This window comes from Microtus oregoni, unplaced genomic scaffold (genome assembly GCF_018167655.1).
Source record: "Microtus oregoni isolate MIOR12 unplaced genomic scaffold, Mior012 000010F_ref0000083, whole genome shotgun sequence".
Lineage (NCBI taxonomy): Eukaryota > Metazoa > Chordata > Mammalia > Rodentia > Cricetidae > Microtus > Microtus oregoni.
In genome coordinates, this window is record NW_024543069.1 from 44,389,845 (window position 1) to 44,406,530 (window position 16,686).

Genomic DNA, 16,686 nt, shown 5'->3' on the forward strand with positions numbered 1-16,686 from the left:
GCTGGGCAGGCAGAGATGGGAGCATCTTTAGCTGTCCTAGCTGCAGCAGTGAGAAACCCTGCCTCAGAAAACAGGATGGAGGGTCATTGAGAAGAACACTGGACACTGATGTCTCCATACACCATGGAAAACTTGTGGGGGTCAGAGGATAGCTTTGTGGGGTTCTCTCCTAATTTTATATGGGTTCTGAAGATAAAACTCAAGTTGCCAGGCTTATGCAACAACTGCCTTGAACCACTTCTAAGAGCCATGGAGTCACATTCGGTCATGTGGAGGTGAATGCTGGCAGAAGCAAGAGTGTTCTGCAGACTGTCACACACGAAGAGATGGGGAGTCTCCACCCTCTCAGCCCAAATCTTCGATTGTGCACTGGAGGTGGATAACCACAAACTATTAGGCCACTTCTCGGCTGTCAGTGGGCAGACACTGGTTGTCGTCTCTCATAGAGTTTACATTCTTTGCACAAATATAGTATTTAAGTATCCCAAAGGAAACACCATTTATAGGTTACTGACTATCAAATACCCATTATCTTGGGCCTGAAATGTTATTAAAAACATTTCTGAAGAATTAAACAGCTGCTTCTTACTTGACTGTAATAGCAGGTCCTTCTGTTTGGTTAACAGAAAAGTACTTAAGGTTGGGATGATGCTTCATCTAAGCATCCAAATTCCAAGCAACTGGCCTAATGAAAACAGCCTCTAGGGCAGGGTTCGAGAGATCAGGACGCACTGGTGACTGGAAGAGAGGGACTGATAAAGCTCAGCCTGTGCCCAGTGCTAGCATGCCTCTGTCTCCTGGGCACAGCTTTCCGCTAATGTAGGATTGCTTAGCTACACCAGCTAGGCACAGATCTGGCTACCTGCAGAAGAACAAGGGATTCATAGACTCCTACAATTTGCAGCTCCACTTAGAACGAAGTGGGAACATTTCCCCCAAAGAGATTCTAAGTCAACTGCTTCCTCCTTTTGGGAATGACCCCTTCCTAAGGTCTTTCAAGAGAAGAGTTAAGATCAAAAAAAGGATTCTGTATACAAACAAAATCATAAGTGTCCCCATCCTCCTCCTTTCTCCCCTTCCCTCTTTGTGGTCTTTCTCTCATCGTGAGCACAGAGAAGAAGAAAACAGCCTGCCCTAGTCATCCTTTTTATAGCCTCAGCAGAGGCCACTGGCTATTCCAGTGGATCCTAAAAACGGATGCATTCATCACTACAGATCCAAGGGAAACTTGATGAGCGACAGCAACAAACAGCATCTGTCTCCACATTAAGTCTGCCCAGATACCGTGCAGGCACTGTTTACTTCCCAGCAGCCCTTGAGACTTCTGCACCAACCAGCACAAGTTGGATGCACCCTCCTGATTATAGGAATATGCATTGGATGGAAAGTCCTGGAAGGACATAGAGTAAATCGTGGAGGCATAACTGTATTTCAGAGACCGTGCATAACTCCAGTAGGGTGGCTTCCTGATCAGAGTTGGTTCTGTCGGGACAAGCTACAGAGTTTCTGGAGTCGCTGTTTCCTAGGGAAGAGCTTTGTTGTGTTCCAGTGGCTCCTGGGGCACCTTTCTTGACCTGGCACTGCACTGCAACTCTGATTTCTTTCTTCTGACTCCACGGCTGCTCTCCGAAGCAAAGGTATGCAATGTTGAGCCACATCTGTATTTCTAAGTTTGTGCCCAGATTTTCAAAACCTCATAGTGAAGTTATAAAAGGCCATCAAAGTCGACAGTCCAGGTGACAAGGGCACATACTTCAGGAATGAAGAAAAGATCAGAGACATTCTTTGGGAAAGCAGGTATCTTGGATAATCATGGTGACCTTTCTCCCCTTACCTTGCTCTGATTGGTTGAGATCCAAGTCTGGGGCCCAGAGCACTGCCATTCCCAGGGGAATTCTTCCTGGCTAATGCTGGGGATATAGAAGTTGTTCTTTGAGGCACCTGGAAGAAAACAGGAATTGAGATTTATTTCCCATAATACAATGCAGGTAGGCTACTCTCTGAAGAGTCTTCTCCTCTTGGAAGGCTGGCTATAAGCTACAGAAGGTGCCTTCTTTAGGAAGAACTGTTTGCAATCCTTCAGTGAAACAGCTAACTCCAAAGCAAAGTCAAGGGACTACCTGCTGTCAAGAGTCAAGGAGGGCTGCTCCACAGCTATTAAGGTCATTTCAATCTTAAAACAGCAGAGGGTACACTAATTACCTTGACTTACTGAGCTCTAAGAAACTACCTTCTCTTGTTTGAACAAGTGGTAGCTAGGGGAGATCACTGTGCAGTGAGCACCCTTCCTTACTCCTGTGGAGCACAGCAGGTGGGGAGATCTCGGTGCAGTAGCTGGGGAAATTTCTGTGCAGTGAGCAGCCCTACTCCTGTGGATGCAGCAGGTGGGGAGATCTCTGTGCAGTCGGTGAGAGATCTCTGTGCAGTAGGTGAGAGATCTCTGTGCAGTGAGCGCCCTTACTTCTGAGAAGTGCAGTTGGTGGGAGCTGCACAGGGGACAACGCCACATTTCACTTTAGCTCACAGCATAATGAACAAATAGATTATGAACTCTAGTGAAGAGCTAGGGCACCAGTCTAGACCTCCACAGTAAATCACATGCTGGGGAGCCTGGAGAAGCTATCTCTTTATTACTTACTTTTCAATATTTGTGTATGTGTGAATCCCTGCATGCATGGATCACACGTTTGTGCTGGGTGCCCGTGGAAGCAGGGAGAAGGCATCAGATCTCCTAGAACCAGAGTTCCAGGTACTTGTGAGCCAACCAGTGTGGGTGTGGGGAAATGACCCAGGGTTCTCTCAAGAGCAGAAGTGCTCTGACGCTGGGTGATCTCTGCAGCTCTTACCGTTCTTATAACGTGAAAACACGGACTGTTATACTTCCTAAGTGAGCTACTATTGTTAAATACAACCCCACACCTCAAACATTGTGTTTTGGTGGTCAATTAGTAAATGCTATTTATAAAACATAATTAATATTGGAAATACTAGAAGGGTCTTCAAAATGCCTGTGTGAGGATAATACAGCTGGGAAGCATAGCACAAGTATGTATTACTAGCTCAGCTGGGAAAGTGCGGGGTGGAGTTCAAAGGTTGCAAAGTCTCGCAAAGCTTGCAGACTCCTGCTTGTGCGCTCAGGTATTATGCAAAGGGAGTCCAAGAAACACACTAATATTAGTGCAAAAGATGACTTTCAATGTAAGTGTTATCCTCTGTCTATTTTGAAAAAAATGTTTTGTTATAATTCATTTTAATGCAAAGTAGAATCAAGGAAGCAAAACAAAATGGTCAAATCGGTACAACACCTGTTCAGATTAAACCTTACTGTTGTCATTTCCCCGCTTTCTTTTTGTAAATGAGAACATTTGGAGAGAAGGGCTCAATGAGGACCAAACCCTGAGTATTTCCACTGACCTAATGTTTCTCCCTGGCTTTCCGCATGTCTACCCGCAAGGATTTAGAGAGAGGCTCAGCCATTTCCCCTTCCAGGTTTCAAACATTGTCCGTGTTTGATTGTCAAATGATGGCAATCCTGTTGTGATTCCCACTTCAGAAGGAGATAATGATTGCTTGTAAATCATTAAAACTACTTTATTTTTATGGAAATTATGGGACATTCTAATTATCACAGCTTCATTGTATGCTGAGCTCAGGAGAAAAGACATTCATGGACCAGGAAATGTCGTTAGCATTTTAAAGACATCCAGGTTGACTGTAGACATTCTAGAATATTGCTTAGAACAAATAACAATTTAGCAATGTATAATGAAAGAAAAGAATTCAAGGTTGTTCTGTAGAGTGGGAAAGCTAGTCATTCCACTCTGAAGTACAGTTCTCTGTATTAAGGCTGGGAATAAAGTACTCCTTTGCTTAGAGGGCGCATTCCTTACATGAGCCAACTGACTTGCCGAAAGGCATTTGTATGTATGTGTTTTCATATGTGTGTGCATGAGTGTGACAGCCCTGTGTGCGTATGCCTATGGAGCTAAGGGTCAGTGTTGGGTAGCTGCCTCTGCCTGTCTCTCTATCTCTGTCTGTCTCTCTGTGTGTGTGTGTGTGAGACAGAGTGTCTCATTGAACCTGGAGCTCACCAGTTTATCTACTTTCTGGCTATGGGTTGTCTTGTCTCCACCTCCTCAGGACTAGGGTTATCGACATATGTCACCGTGCCTGGCTTTTATGTGAGTGCTAGAGTCTTGAACTCAGGTCCAGTGGCTATATGGCAAGCACTTTACTGGCCGAGTCTCCTCTCTACAGGATCCAGACCATTGCCTGAACCTTCAAAAATCTGGTTGAGTTTTGTGCTGTTAAATATAAGAGTAAGTGAATTTTCTTTTCTTTCTCTGGTTTGTCTAGCTATAGGTGCAATGTTTATTGAAAATATCCACTAGTCTATCTTCTAACAGGAACAGCAAAGTGGTCTAGAGTGTTTGGGGTTGCGAGTTCCAGTTCTGTGTGAAGACTTTACTTTCCTCTCACTCATACTGAGTCTCTGCCCCCCCCCCCCCCCCGGGAAAACAAAGATCAGAAATGACTGCCTAAGACTTAGCTTAGAGAAAGGGCAATGGCAGCTGTGAGGAGGGAAGGGCCTGGGCACAATCGTGGTCTCCAAACTGTGAAAGGGATGGAATAGTGGTGGGTGCTGATGGTGCTGGTGACACAGACACACCCAGCATGGAGGACACAGACACACCGCAGCACTGACGCTACCTTTGGTGGAATATCTTCTTCCTGTCGTAACCAAGAGCTTCGGTCGAACTTCTCAATGCGAGTCGGGAGAGGAGGGTTTTCTGAGGTGGGATCTGAGTTCTGGCGTGGCATCTCAACCCTGTGAGAGGTCACATTCAGAGCCTCCTGGAACCCAGACAGGCCCTTTGTGGGTTGCTCGTGCACTGACTGGGAGACGGTCAAGGCAGGTCCCTGGGATTTTACAGCTACCAGCTGTGGGATCTAAGCAGACAGCACAAAGTCAGCATTATTAGAAGCCCATAGGTCGAAAGGACAAGAAGTTCTGCATGCAGGAGCTGAATTCGTCAGAGCTATTGACAAGGTGGTTTTCAGTTAGCAATAGCTGCACTTGGGATGAACCTCACAGGCTGAGACCCTCCCGCTAGTCAAGGCTGCACACATGCTTCTTACAGCCTCCAGAATCTTCAGTTTAGAAAACACGGAGGGCTTAATCAGGGATCCTGGCAGCAGGCTTGGTGTTTTCGCTGGAACTGCTGAGAAGTCAAGGAGTAGTGTGGTGGTAGTGACAATAATTACCTTTATTCAACATTCCTTGGACAGCAACACAAGCTGTTTTATAAGCTATCCTGTGCTCCCTCTAGTAAAGCCCTTAGCTTTGACTTTAGATACATTGTTCTGTGGAAGAGGAGATGCTCTAAACGGCTTTCCTTTCCGGAGCTCACTGAGTCCACCCTGGGGTAGACACAACCAGTCTCCTTTCAGACTCGAGCAATCCCAGGTGGAAAGAGATTAAGTAGATTTCACCGCTGAGCTTTATCATGTACTCTTTCTTCCTTATGTGTGTGCGTGTGTGTGTTTGTATGTAGGTGCACATGTATGTTTAGAGCCTGGAGATCAACTTCAGAATGTTTACCTGGTTTATAGTCTGTCTGACTTTCTGACTCTTTTCCTCCCTCCTTCTTCTGCTCTTTCTTGAGACAGGGTCTCTCTGTGCAGCTCAGGCTGGCCAGGAACTCAGTGTAGTCAAGTCTGGCCTTTAACAACGTACAGAAATCTACCTGCCTCTGTCTTCTGGGTGCTGGGATTAAAGGCTTGTGTCACACATGGTCGTCACTCTGTTTAAAACAAGTTTCTCGCTGGCTTAGAATTGCCAATTTGACTAAGCCCTGGCCAACAAGCCTCAAGGGTTCTCTGCACCCACTTCTCCAGTGCCAGGTTTACAAGCATGCACTACCATGCCTGGCTTTTTTTTTTTTATTATGTGTGTTCTAGGGCCTGGACTTGGGTCCTTGTATGGCAAGTACTTTGTGGAATGGCTTATCTCAGGCTCTGCAGGACTGGATAACGTACACCATCCCCTAATGCCAGGATGTTTCTTGAGGAGTTATTTCAATAGTTAGGCATGCAGTGCTATGGTCCATGCAGGGATGGCTTCTGGGATTTTCATTTGGCCTCTTAAGAAGAATCACCCAAATCCAGGCCACGAGGGAGCCTTTCACCACTACGTGTGCCGCTGCACTCTGTGACTACTGAAGCCTGCCCTACCGTATCGTGTACACTGCATTCTCTACTGGAGCCTGAGTCCATCTCCGGGCCTGGCCTGTAGTCCATGAACCGTGACTCGCAAGAAAAAAAGATCTAGTGTGCTTCCTAAATTAAACCACTAATTCAAGCTGTATTGATTTCCTGTTGGTGTGCACGATGACCTGCCAAGCCCTCTTTTGTCTGCAATTCCTGTTGGAGTGTCATACTGACAAGCAAGGAAATCCTCCATGCTTGGCTCTGTTCGGCATCAGCCGATAGACCTTGTAATGTTCATGCGGATGTAAACACCACTAAATATATTAAATAACATTAAAACAAAACATAGTAAAGTTTCTAGTACAAAACCCCAACTCACTCGAGCAGACCATTCCAAGCACCCTAAACATTGAAGCACCCGAAGAATGCTTCCATAGAAAGTCTATACTTTTCTTTCCTCGTTATTTCAGAAGGCACACTGCCCCAGAAGGCTCCCCTTTCACAGGGCAAAGGGTCATTATAAGGTCAAAGTTGAAGGTTTTCAAAAGAAGGCAAACCCTTGTTAAATGTCCCCTTTATAAAAGTCTGCAAGAGATAATTATGTACAGATAAAAACAATCAGGGGAAGGTGTATTAAATTGGTTGGTGCTGAGACATCTTGAATTTCGTTCATTACTGCCAACTTAAAACACAAAAGCATTGATTTTTTTTTATCATTATTCTTTTAAGTTCCAGTTCAAACATCAGTGCATACTTCAAAGGTGACCTGAAAACACACTGGGGAAGCCTTACTGCAGCTGGGAGCTGGGAAGGAATTGAGATGTTTGTGTGAGCAAGCTGTATTATCTTTTCCCCTATGAAATTTCCACATCCTATTTCACTTGGAATTTCATCTATGCAGAAATGGTCAGGAAGCATCTTTCCTAACAGTGAAATAATCTTTCCCTACCAAATGTCTTCACACAGTGCTTCTCAGCCTCTAAAGGGCACCAGAATCAACCCGGGAGGCTTTTAGAGTCAGCCTGGCAGGCCTGACTCACCAGGGCTGAGGCAGACACAGGAGTATGCATTTTTACTGAGCTCATGGGTGCTGCAGGTTGCTGGCCTGGGGATGTGCCTGGTCCAACCCCGAGTCCCCTGTCATCAGGTCTGACACAGACACAGGCGTGTGTATTTTTACCATGCTAATGGTGCTGCAGGTTGAGGGCCTGGGGGGGGGGGCATGCCTGGTGAACCACAGGCTAAGAAAGCACATGTCTATTTCACCAAGCCGATTCTAGTGTTCCCGTTCAGATTTCCACCCATGTTTCAAGGAAAGGAAGAATATGTGTACATAGTCTACCTCAGAGATCTATATATGAATTTTAATTTTCCTGCTTGTAGCTACAAGAATGCATGTCCTCACCCTGCAGCACTTGCAAGGTTCTCCACAGGAGCCACTTTACCAAGAAGTGACCTTGAAGTTGACTAAAGGTCAATTGCTCTATCTCCACACCTGTGTTCTTGAGCCTCTCAATGCAGAGAGGCTTCTGTCCCTCTGAATGCTATGCTAAGAGTCTTTACTTCTTTGGTCCTATGCCATGCTAGAATCTTCTAGATTTTTAAAGCTTTGCTGGGTACAAGTGTCCACTAGAAGAGAAGATACATTATACCTGGGGGTCAACAGGTCTGAGCATTGGGGGTGTCCGAGCAGGCTGAACCCCACTGATGCTGAAGGACTCTGATCTTGGGGGCAGGTTGGGGTCAGAGATCCTGTTGGCGACCTTGTGAGGCATGGCAGGTGAACTCTGTCTATTTAGTCTTGAGCGTTCTTCTACCTGGAGGTCAAAGGAAAAGAAAGCCTCAATGACCAGAAGTTGGTGCCTTTTCCAGTAAGGATTTCCCGTAATCACCCACACAGGCATTGTTATGTCCCTCTGATGAATTCAAAGAGCTGCAAGATCTTTTCCCTTCTCCATCATTTTCTTTTCTTTTCTCCTTTACTTTCTCCGTCTCATGGAAGTTCTTATGGTAAACAAAGACATGCAAGACACTTGAGCCCTTCCGTTACCCATTAGCTTGTCTTAGTTCAGCTAACAGGGCATTCACAGCCTGCTAAGAGTTTGTCTTGCGCTCCTTGGTTTACTAGCCCACTGATTAGTCACAAAGCCATGGCACCAGGCAGGGAAATGGTGTGCACTGCAGATAATCAAAGGGGATTATGGTGGGCAGCAATGCTACAGGGGAAGACAGAAACCTGCACTGGGCTGACTCAGGAGACGGGGACACGAGCCACATGAGGACTGAGGTAGAGGTGCACACAGGAGCTCTGTGCTTCTCTGCATGCTGCTGATGGGCACGGGGGCGTCCTGGATGCTCCCTAATGGCATGCCTGTCTTACCCAGACTTCCTATATCATTTTCTTTTTCTCCTCAGGGCCCTTTCCTTTCAGTCGTCTCTCCCTGTTACCCAAAATACACTGCTCCTCCCATGCTTCCTGTTCCCAGCAGGACTCTGATGCCTCACTCCCTCCGACTCCCCTCCTGCTGCCCACCTTCTAGCCCTTCATCCTCTCTCCAACCCGTGCCCCTTTCTTCCCACAACCCATTTCATTTCCTTGTCATGTCCTCTTCTCCAGGATTTTTCTCAGCCTAAGGACCTCCCAGCAGAAGCTCAGAGAACAAGTGGATCTTCTTAAGTAGGTAAAAAGTCACTCTCAGTCCGTCCATACTTAAAGCAGCAGATCGACCGTCACAAGGATGACTTGAAAGTTAAATAAACAAGATGGACATCAACAATCAAGATGGAAGACCTTGATCAAATCCAGAGGGCCTAGACTCTTGCTCTGGGTTTATCTTATTCTGTCCTATATTTCTTTAGAGTCAACATAATGTTTGTGCCTCTCAAGCATAAAGCACAATGCCACACACCATTCTCCTTACCCTGCTGGCTCATTAGAATGAGTCCTTAACTCCCTTCTGTTGACTCAATATTCAGGGCTGTCTGTCTGGGTGTGCCAGCTAAGGTTTAAATTTTCTCTTTCTTTCTTTCTTTCTTTCTCTCTCTCTCTCTTTCCTTCCTTCCTTCCTTCCTTTTTTCCTTCCTTCCCTCTCTCTCTCTTTCTTTCTTTCTTTCTTTCTCTCTCTCTCTCTCTCTCTCTCTCTCTCTTTCCTTCCTTCCTTCCTTCCTTTTTTCCTTCCTTCCTTCCTTCCCTCTCTCTTTCTTTCTTTCTTTCTTTCTTCTCTCTCTCTCTCCTTTCTCTCTCTCTTTTTTTTTGCCTGATTTGAAACAAAATTCAAAAATCCTACTAATTCTTATCTTCCTTACCCTATTTTGAATCTTTCTAGAAACAGGCCTTTTTCCCTATTCCTAGTAAGTCTGTTTCAGCCTCAAACATTTAAACATGCTTCATTAAGCCACAGATTAGGAAATGTCCCTCTTTCCTCTATGTGGTGTAATTTGAACATCTCTTCTCCCACTATGACGTTGTGGGATGTGTCTGGTTGGCCTCCACTTGACTTTGGTTTTGAAACTTCAAGTCCTAAAAATTCACCACACACCCAATTATACTAGCCACAAAAGACGAGAGATATAAATCAGGAAATGTTTACTTTGTGAGTGCATAAAGAATTATATCAGCAATAATTACCTGGCCATGTACTGAGCAGAAGAGTAAAGCCAGCTATCATTTCAAGATCTCAAAGCCCCAAGAAGATGGCAACAGTCAAGCCAAGTACCACTTCTAAATCCCAGACTTCTTGCAAGAAAAGAAAGTGGCTATTCTTTGACCACTGCAATTCCTTATCTCCTCACTCCCTAAATGTTTGTGCTCAGGAACCCTGGGGAGTAGAAACAGTTCAGAGAAATACCTGGATTTCTACACTCTGGCCACCCAATATCCCAAACTCAGAGTGCACTGTGGTATAGAAATGAGCATATGACCATATGTTCAGAATCAAATATATTCAGAGTGAGGCATACTTGTAATGATTATTAGTGTTAGCTTTAGCTGTCAGATACAGGGCAAAAAGTGAGTGCCAATTTCACAGGGAACTTTTGTGCCTGATTAGTTGTGTAGAGAGGCTACTAAGCAACTGCTGGACATAATTTCAATGCTTTCAATCAGTTCACACATTAGCGTCTACCTTTGAATGTCTTAATCTGCCATAGTCCACATCATATGAAATAATAACCAGTTGTTAATTCCAAGTCAATGATGTCAACATGGGTCAATGTGCTGAATTTTATAAGGAAGCGTTTGGACAACAAAATGGTAAAGCCATGAGAAGGTTGTGCTGTTAGGGCATTTGACTACACATTCAAAAGATTTTTATGTTTATTTCGTGTGTGTGTGTGTGTGTGCGCGCGCGCTCCACAACACATCAGAGGTCAGAAAACAACCTCTGGGAGTTAGTTCTCTCCTTCTACCATGTGGGTTCCAGGGACTGATCTCAGGTTTCCAGGCTGGGAAGCCAGCATCTTTAGTTGATGAGATATCTTGCTGGCCCTGACTCTATTTTTGTCTCTAGAAAATCTTGCCTTAAAGCACTAAGGAAGGTTGGGACACAGATGTGCTTAGCACCAAAATTTCCCCTTAACTACTGAAGGAAAGACAGCAAACCAGACATTGGAAATAGAATTTCCCAGAGAGAGAGCTGAGTGTTCTTAGAAGAGAAACCCTGTCCTGAGGAAACAAATAAACAAAAAAACAAAGTGGCTCCTCCCCATAGCAAAGCTAAGCAAAGCTAAGCACAGCTAAGGTAGGCACAGTCCAGACCTACTTCCCTCTGCTTGAGGAGAGGGGTAGTGGCAGAGGATTTGCTCCATCCTCCTGCCGCCAGGGAGATGGGAAATACCAGGGGTATCAGCAGGGTGCAGTTTGGCTCTGTGAATAAAGTGTTTTTTGCACAAGCGTGAGGACCTAATTTCAGTTCCCCAGAATCCCAGTATCCAGATGTGGTGTCTCCTCAGTGCACATCTGTAATCCCAGTGCTTTTGTGGAACAATGGGAGGTGGAGACTGGAGATCCCTAGATGCTCCCATACCAACTTCCCCTCCCCTCTCATATACAGCAGTGGCCAGCATGCATTGCAGAGAGAAGACATGATACAGTGCTAAGAGAGTTAAAAGATTATTCCATGCAATTATCATGTAAACAGAGCATCCTGCTGCAGGCTGCTGCAAGTTAAAATACCATTTGCAGTGGTAACGGGTGACTCAGACCAACCAATGCCATTTTAGTACACATGAGAAAGCAAAAGAAATTTCTATCATCTGAAAGATGAGAAAAACCGCTCAAGTTTTGCTGATGGACAGACACTACATCCTACTAACACTTCTGCAGGGCTATTCTGACTTCCTTTGAAATTAAGAAAGAGTGAGAGAATTTGAAAAGAGTGAGCTTGCCTCAGCAGCCTTTCAATGCAGACATTCACATTCCTTTCTGGCTGAAACCTGAAAATCAAAGGCTCTGCAACATCCAGACCCAAATAGAATACTAAATCAAAGGGAGAAGGGGTTAGCTTGACAAAGACTCCCAAAGGACAAGTATCCCTGGCACTGGGTCACTGCGTTGAGCGGGGCAGAGATAGGAGGACCACTGGGACTTGCTAACTGCCAGCCTAGCTCTAGCTTCAGCGAGAGAGCCTGTCTTAAGGAATAAGTCATATTTTCCTCTGGTGTTTACACATGCATGTATTGGTGCATGCATCTGAACTACACCACACACACACACACACACACACACCCACCCCAGAGGCTGAAGCATTTTATCACATTACTGATGAAAACTTGTCGTTTTGGAATGAAGTTGGACAGAGGATTAATCTAAAAAGGAAGGATATGGTTTTGGAGATAGATTGATGGTTATTTAGAGGCCAGATTATGTTAACTACACAAGAAGAAAAGGCTGAACATGAAATCGCCAAAGAATATCCCCACACATGTTTAGAGCTGTATTAAATCCCAAGGAAGAACACTGGTGGCTGGAAAGCCTGGTGTCTTGAATGATGTCACCCACTAGATGTGGCTCTAATTTGTGGTGACCAGAGACCCTCCCATCTGAGGTGCTTGATGGCACAGCTGTGTTGTGCTGTTTGTGTGCCCAGCTGTTAGTATTTTACTGATAGGAGCCTGGGCTGGAAGCAGGGGAGGCAGACGGTCTACGATACTGCCTTAATGGTACCAGTAGAGATTTGCTGCCAGGAGAGCTTCTGAGAACCCAGAAACTGTGAACTAAATATCAGTAGAGAGGGTAGGCCAGGGAACGTAATGATGGTGATAGACACACAGCAGAGAACAATGAAGCCAAGGCAGGCAAGCTCAAATCAGAGCTTGCTAGAAGTTGATGGAAAGAGGCAGAAACCACAGCACACTCTCCTCTTTCTGGGTGTGTTCCAACACGGGGAGCTGCCTAGGAAAGAAGGAATTTAAGGATGCTTTGCAAGAAGTTTTATGAGCTGCAGGTGTCCCTTTCCTAAACTTCTGCTAGGAGCGAGGAACACTGAAAGCTGGGGTCACTGGGTCCTTGCTGTGGACTATAATGGCAGTAGCCCTGTGGAGGGCAGCACACCGGCTTACTGAACAGTTACATGGGCAGGAGTTGAGGATTTTAACTCATCAAGGCTAAGAAATGGCTGAGCAGTGGAGGAAAACAGCCAGGAAGCTTATTGCTTGGCAGCACACTGGTTCCACTGATGCAGAAGTGGTGTGGGTTATTAGGGAGTTCTGAAGCCTTAACTCCACTGGCAACTTAGTGGGATTTTAAATCATTATAGAAACAACTCTCTAAACATCCCTGAGAGGGATTACCTAGATCTAAGTATCTGGGATGGGAAGATGAACCCTGCATGTCGGTGGTACTGTGCTGAGGGCTGGAGTTCCAGAATGAATGAAAAGACACGTGATGGTGGGAAGATGAACCCTGCATGTGTGTGGTGCCGTGCTAAGGGCTGGAGATCCAGAATGAATGAGAAGGACACGTGATCTGAGCACAGGCATTCCACCGTCTGCTTCCTCAGTGCTAACACAAGGTGACCAGCTGCCTCTTGCTCCCACGGCCTTGCCTTCTCTGCCATGATGGACTGCATCTCCTGGAGCTGTGAGCCACAGTGAACCCCTGCTTGAGCTGCGCTGCCTTTGCCGGGGATTTTGTCACAGCAATGAAAGGAGGAACTAACAACATGGTCAGTGCTCTATCCGGGAGCAGAGGCACAAACCTGAATTATTGATCTAGGAAAGGTGTCAGCAGTTCCGCAAAGGTCACTACGGGTCATATTATAGACTGTAACAGAAAGTGATTGAACATCGTCTTTATGCCAATCAAAGTGATTTGCTGTATAGACTTAGTTCTTGAACATTTGAAAAGTTATTTCCCTGTAATAGTGAATGTCAATTAAAAAGGACACAAACAGTGTATAAAGGTGCAAAACATTACAGAAAATACTATTCTTTGATTGTCATCTTTCATTAACCATCATGATTAGGACATCATTTCTAGTATTTCCTATACCTAATGAGATAAGATAGAAAAAGAAAAGATTAAGAAGATAAAAATAGAATTGTGGGTCAGGTTCTGGTAATTTTTTTAAAAAACAGCCTAGATATAAATACCTAAAGAAGCAGTTGACAAATAAGAAGCAGCCATAAGCACCCCTGTAAGTGGTTAGATATGACCACAAGAATACAAGGAAGTCACTGGGTGTCCCACCGACAGCTCTGGAGACTGATGCACCACGTGTGGGGGTCAGTTTTGTCTGGGTTACCGATTTTTGCTTTACCAGTTTGGTTATAATCTCTTTATTTTTTCTTCAAACCAACAGGTTTTTGTTTTGTGTGTGTGTGTTTTTTTTTTTTTTTTTTTTTTTTTTTTTGGTTTTTCGAGACAGGGTTTCTCTGTAGCTTTGGTTCCTGTTCCGGAACTAGCTCTTGTAGACCAGGCTGGCTTCGAACTCCCAGAGATCCGCCTGCCTCTGCCTCCCGAGTGCTGGGATTAAAGGCGTGCGCCACCACCACTCCGCTAAACCAACAGTTTTAAGTTATATTTTATAACCAGTTCATCACGGAGCCGTACTCCTAAAATCCTGCCTTAGTCTGTGGGTTGAGAAAATGAAGGATTATTACTTTGGGTGTAGCCACAGGTGTGGAGCCCTTTGTGCACCTCTGAGAGCACAATGAACAAGGCAGGGTGAGCAGCACCACCAATGTCTCAGAACAGCTGTCGGCTACGGGCAGGACATGACCCTTCCGACTCCTGTAAGGCGTGCATCATATTTCCCCATTAATCGTCCTCATGCTACATAGCCAACGGGATTCCCTGTGTGAGCATGATGTGAGGAGGGTGTGCACGTGTGAGTGTCTGAGTGTGTGTTGTGTGTGTGTGTGTGCACGTGCCAAAGGCCAGTCTTGGTTATGACTCCCCAGGTGCCTGCCATTGCCTTGCTTTCTGAGATAGTCTCTCAGTGGGTGCCAGCATCAGGACAGGCTGGAATTGGGCCCCAGATACCCTCTTGACTCCACCTCCCCATTTCTGGGATTATAGGCATTCTCCACCAGGCCTGGCTTTTTTTGTGAATACTGAAGGTTGCACTCAAGTCCTTGTGCTTACGAGGCGAGCACTTTACCATGTCCCTAGCGCCTCTAAATAGACTTGTATAAGGAAAACTAATTTTTGTTGCTTTTCCCCTACAGAAACCTACTTTACTCGAGAAGGCGCACAAGAAAACTACGACAAGCAGTACCAGGTATATCAGCATTCCTCTGCAGTGACATCATGGCCCCTCCAGAAGTGAGGTGTGCCTCTTATGATGGGTGTCTTCCAACTGTACAATGGGATTCTGGGCTCCCGTTGGATGAGCTCCCAGTGGTAACTGGAGCAATGGACACAGCAACTCTCTTACCTCTTTGGCCCAGGCTGGCTTCTCACTGGGACTCATGCCCTCCTTGTAATGGTACAGCGGCTTCTTCTCCAAGGGCCTCTGCTCCTGCCTCTGATGCTGGAGGGACACCAGATAGTCCCGCTCTTGCTTTAGCTGCCTCTGAAGTCTTTCCGCTTGCCTCTGCTCTTCCAGCTGTTTGCGCTTGTATTCCTACCCAGAGCAGGAAGAGCAAAGAGAGCACGTGACCACATGGAACCACATTGCCACGCTGAGCATCAGCAAAGCATGCAGTGGAGACAACGGGAAACGGGAGACAAACAGAATTCCAAGAAGGATACAAAGTACCCGCAGATAACTCAGGCCTCGTGTTAGTGTCCACACGGAATATGTCAATACAAACATGACGTATGGCATGCCGGGTTGCCTACAGAGTACCACTCGGAAAGTGACATGTCCCTGGAGAATTTCAACAGGGATGCAGGGTAGTCAGACTGTCATCCCTAGAAGGAGTCATTCACTGCCTGATTTGGTAATTCAGTCATTGACAGACATGTGGTAGAGTATACAACCAAGTCAACAACCAAATAACCAAATAATCAAACAGCCAAATAAATAACCAGACTCCGCTATCCTTTAAATAAAACCTGTACTAACTCAAGCTATTTGCAAGTTTATGTTTCAGGTTAAAAAGATGGCAGAATGCCACTAAAAAAACAAAAAGGGTACACCAAGAAGCCCATGTGGAGAGCCGTGTAGCAGCAATAATAGAAGGTCTTCCAGTGAATGCGGCATGAGCAGGAAACAAACTGTTCCCAATGTAAGGGCAGGGCTAACAGCCTGCAAAGGACACATGACTGCAGGGCTGAACAGGCTCTGTGGCCGAGGTCCATTTGCTGTGATTGTATTCCTGCATGTTGCAAACGGCTTTCAAAATTACATGGCAATAAACATGGTGGGTCTTGAATGTAGTCTGAACTTATAATAAGGCTGGATTCATGCTAAAGTTTCACAAGTGGAGGGAGTTAATAAAGCGTGCTAAAGTGTTGAGGACTTAGCAAACTGGGTCAGGAAATTACATGAGGCCTCTGTGAGATTCCGGGGTTTAGTAGGTTGATTTTTAATCGGCATGTTAGGAGGTGGAAACACAAAGACACATATATATGCAGACACGCACACACTCATATACGCACGCGAGCATGCACGCACTCAGGGTGAACACCAGGCAGGTCTGCTGGTGTGTGACTTTCCCATTACCAGAAGTAGAGCTTGTTCATGCAGTAGCTGCTGCTGTAAGATCTCTAACTGTCTTTGCTCCTCCTCTAACTGTCGCCTGATGTACTCCTGGAGAGGCAGCAGCAGAGAGTTGGGCAGAACGGAAAGAGGAAAAGAGAGAGAAAGAACCAGTAATTGCATAGGTAACAGGAGCTTCCAAGTGAAATGGAGGAGAAGGGAGGGGGAAGCGTACCCAGCACCTCACCGCACAGGAAGAGGAGGCCATAGCAAAGCAAGCCTTTCAGTGCAGTCTGAAGCACAGCCCCCGTGCCAGCAGCAGCTGACTGAGAGGGCTCGGCAATTACCTGTCTCTATTTGGTTTTAATGAAACTAGCTTTATGTTAAAGCT

General features: G+C 45.6%; 1 protein-coding gene across 13 annotated transcripts in view; it reads right to left on the reverse strand.

The window, feature by feature from the left end:
- Positions 1-16,686, reverse strand: part of Tnik (TRAF2 and NCK interacting kinase) — a 440,041-nt gene that overhangs the window by 81,359 nt on the left and 341,996 nt on the right. For 10 of the 13 annotated variants that reach the window (XM_041658945.1, XM_041658944.1, XM_041658951.1 and 7 more), the window contains exons 14-18: positions 16,320-16,406; positions 15,087-15,275; positions 7,863-8,027; positions 4,711-4,950; positions 1,835-1,941 (exon numbers count right to left, since the gene is read on the reverse strand). In XM_041658945.1, the coding sequence (XP_041514879.1) occupies positions 1,835-1,941; positions 4,711-4,950; positions 7,863-8,027; positions 15,087-15,275; positions 16,320-16,406 (788 nt within the window). The remainder of the gene's footprint in view (positions 1-1,834; positions 1,942-4,710; positions 4,951-7,862; positions 8,028-15,086; positions 15,276-16,319; positions 16,407-16,686) is intronic. The other 3 variants (XM_041658954.1, XM_041658953.1, XM_041658949.1) reach the window with 1 other exon arrangement.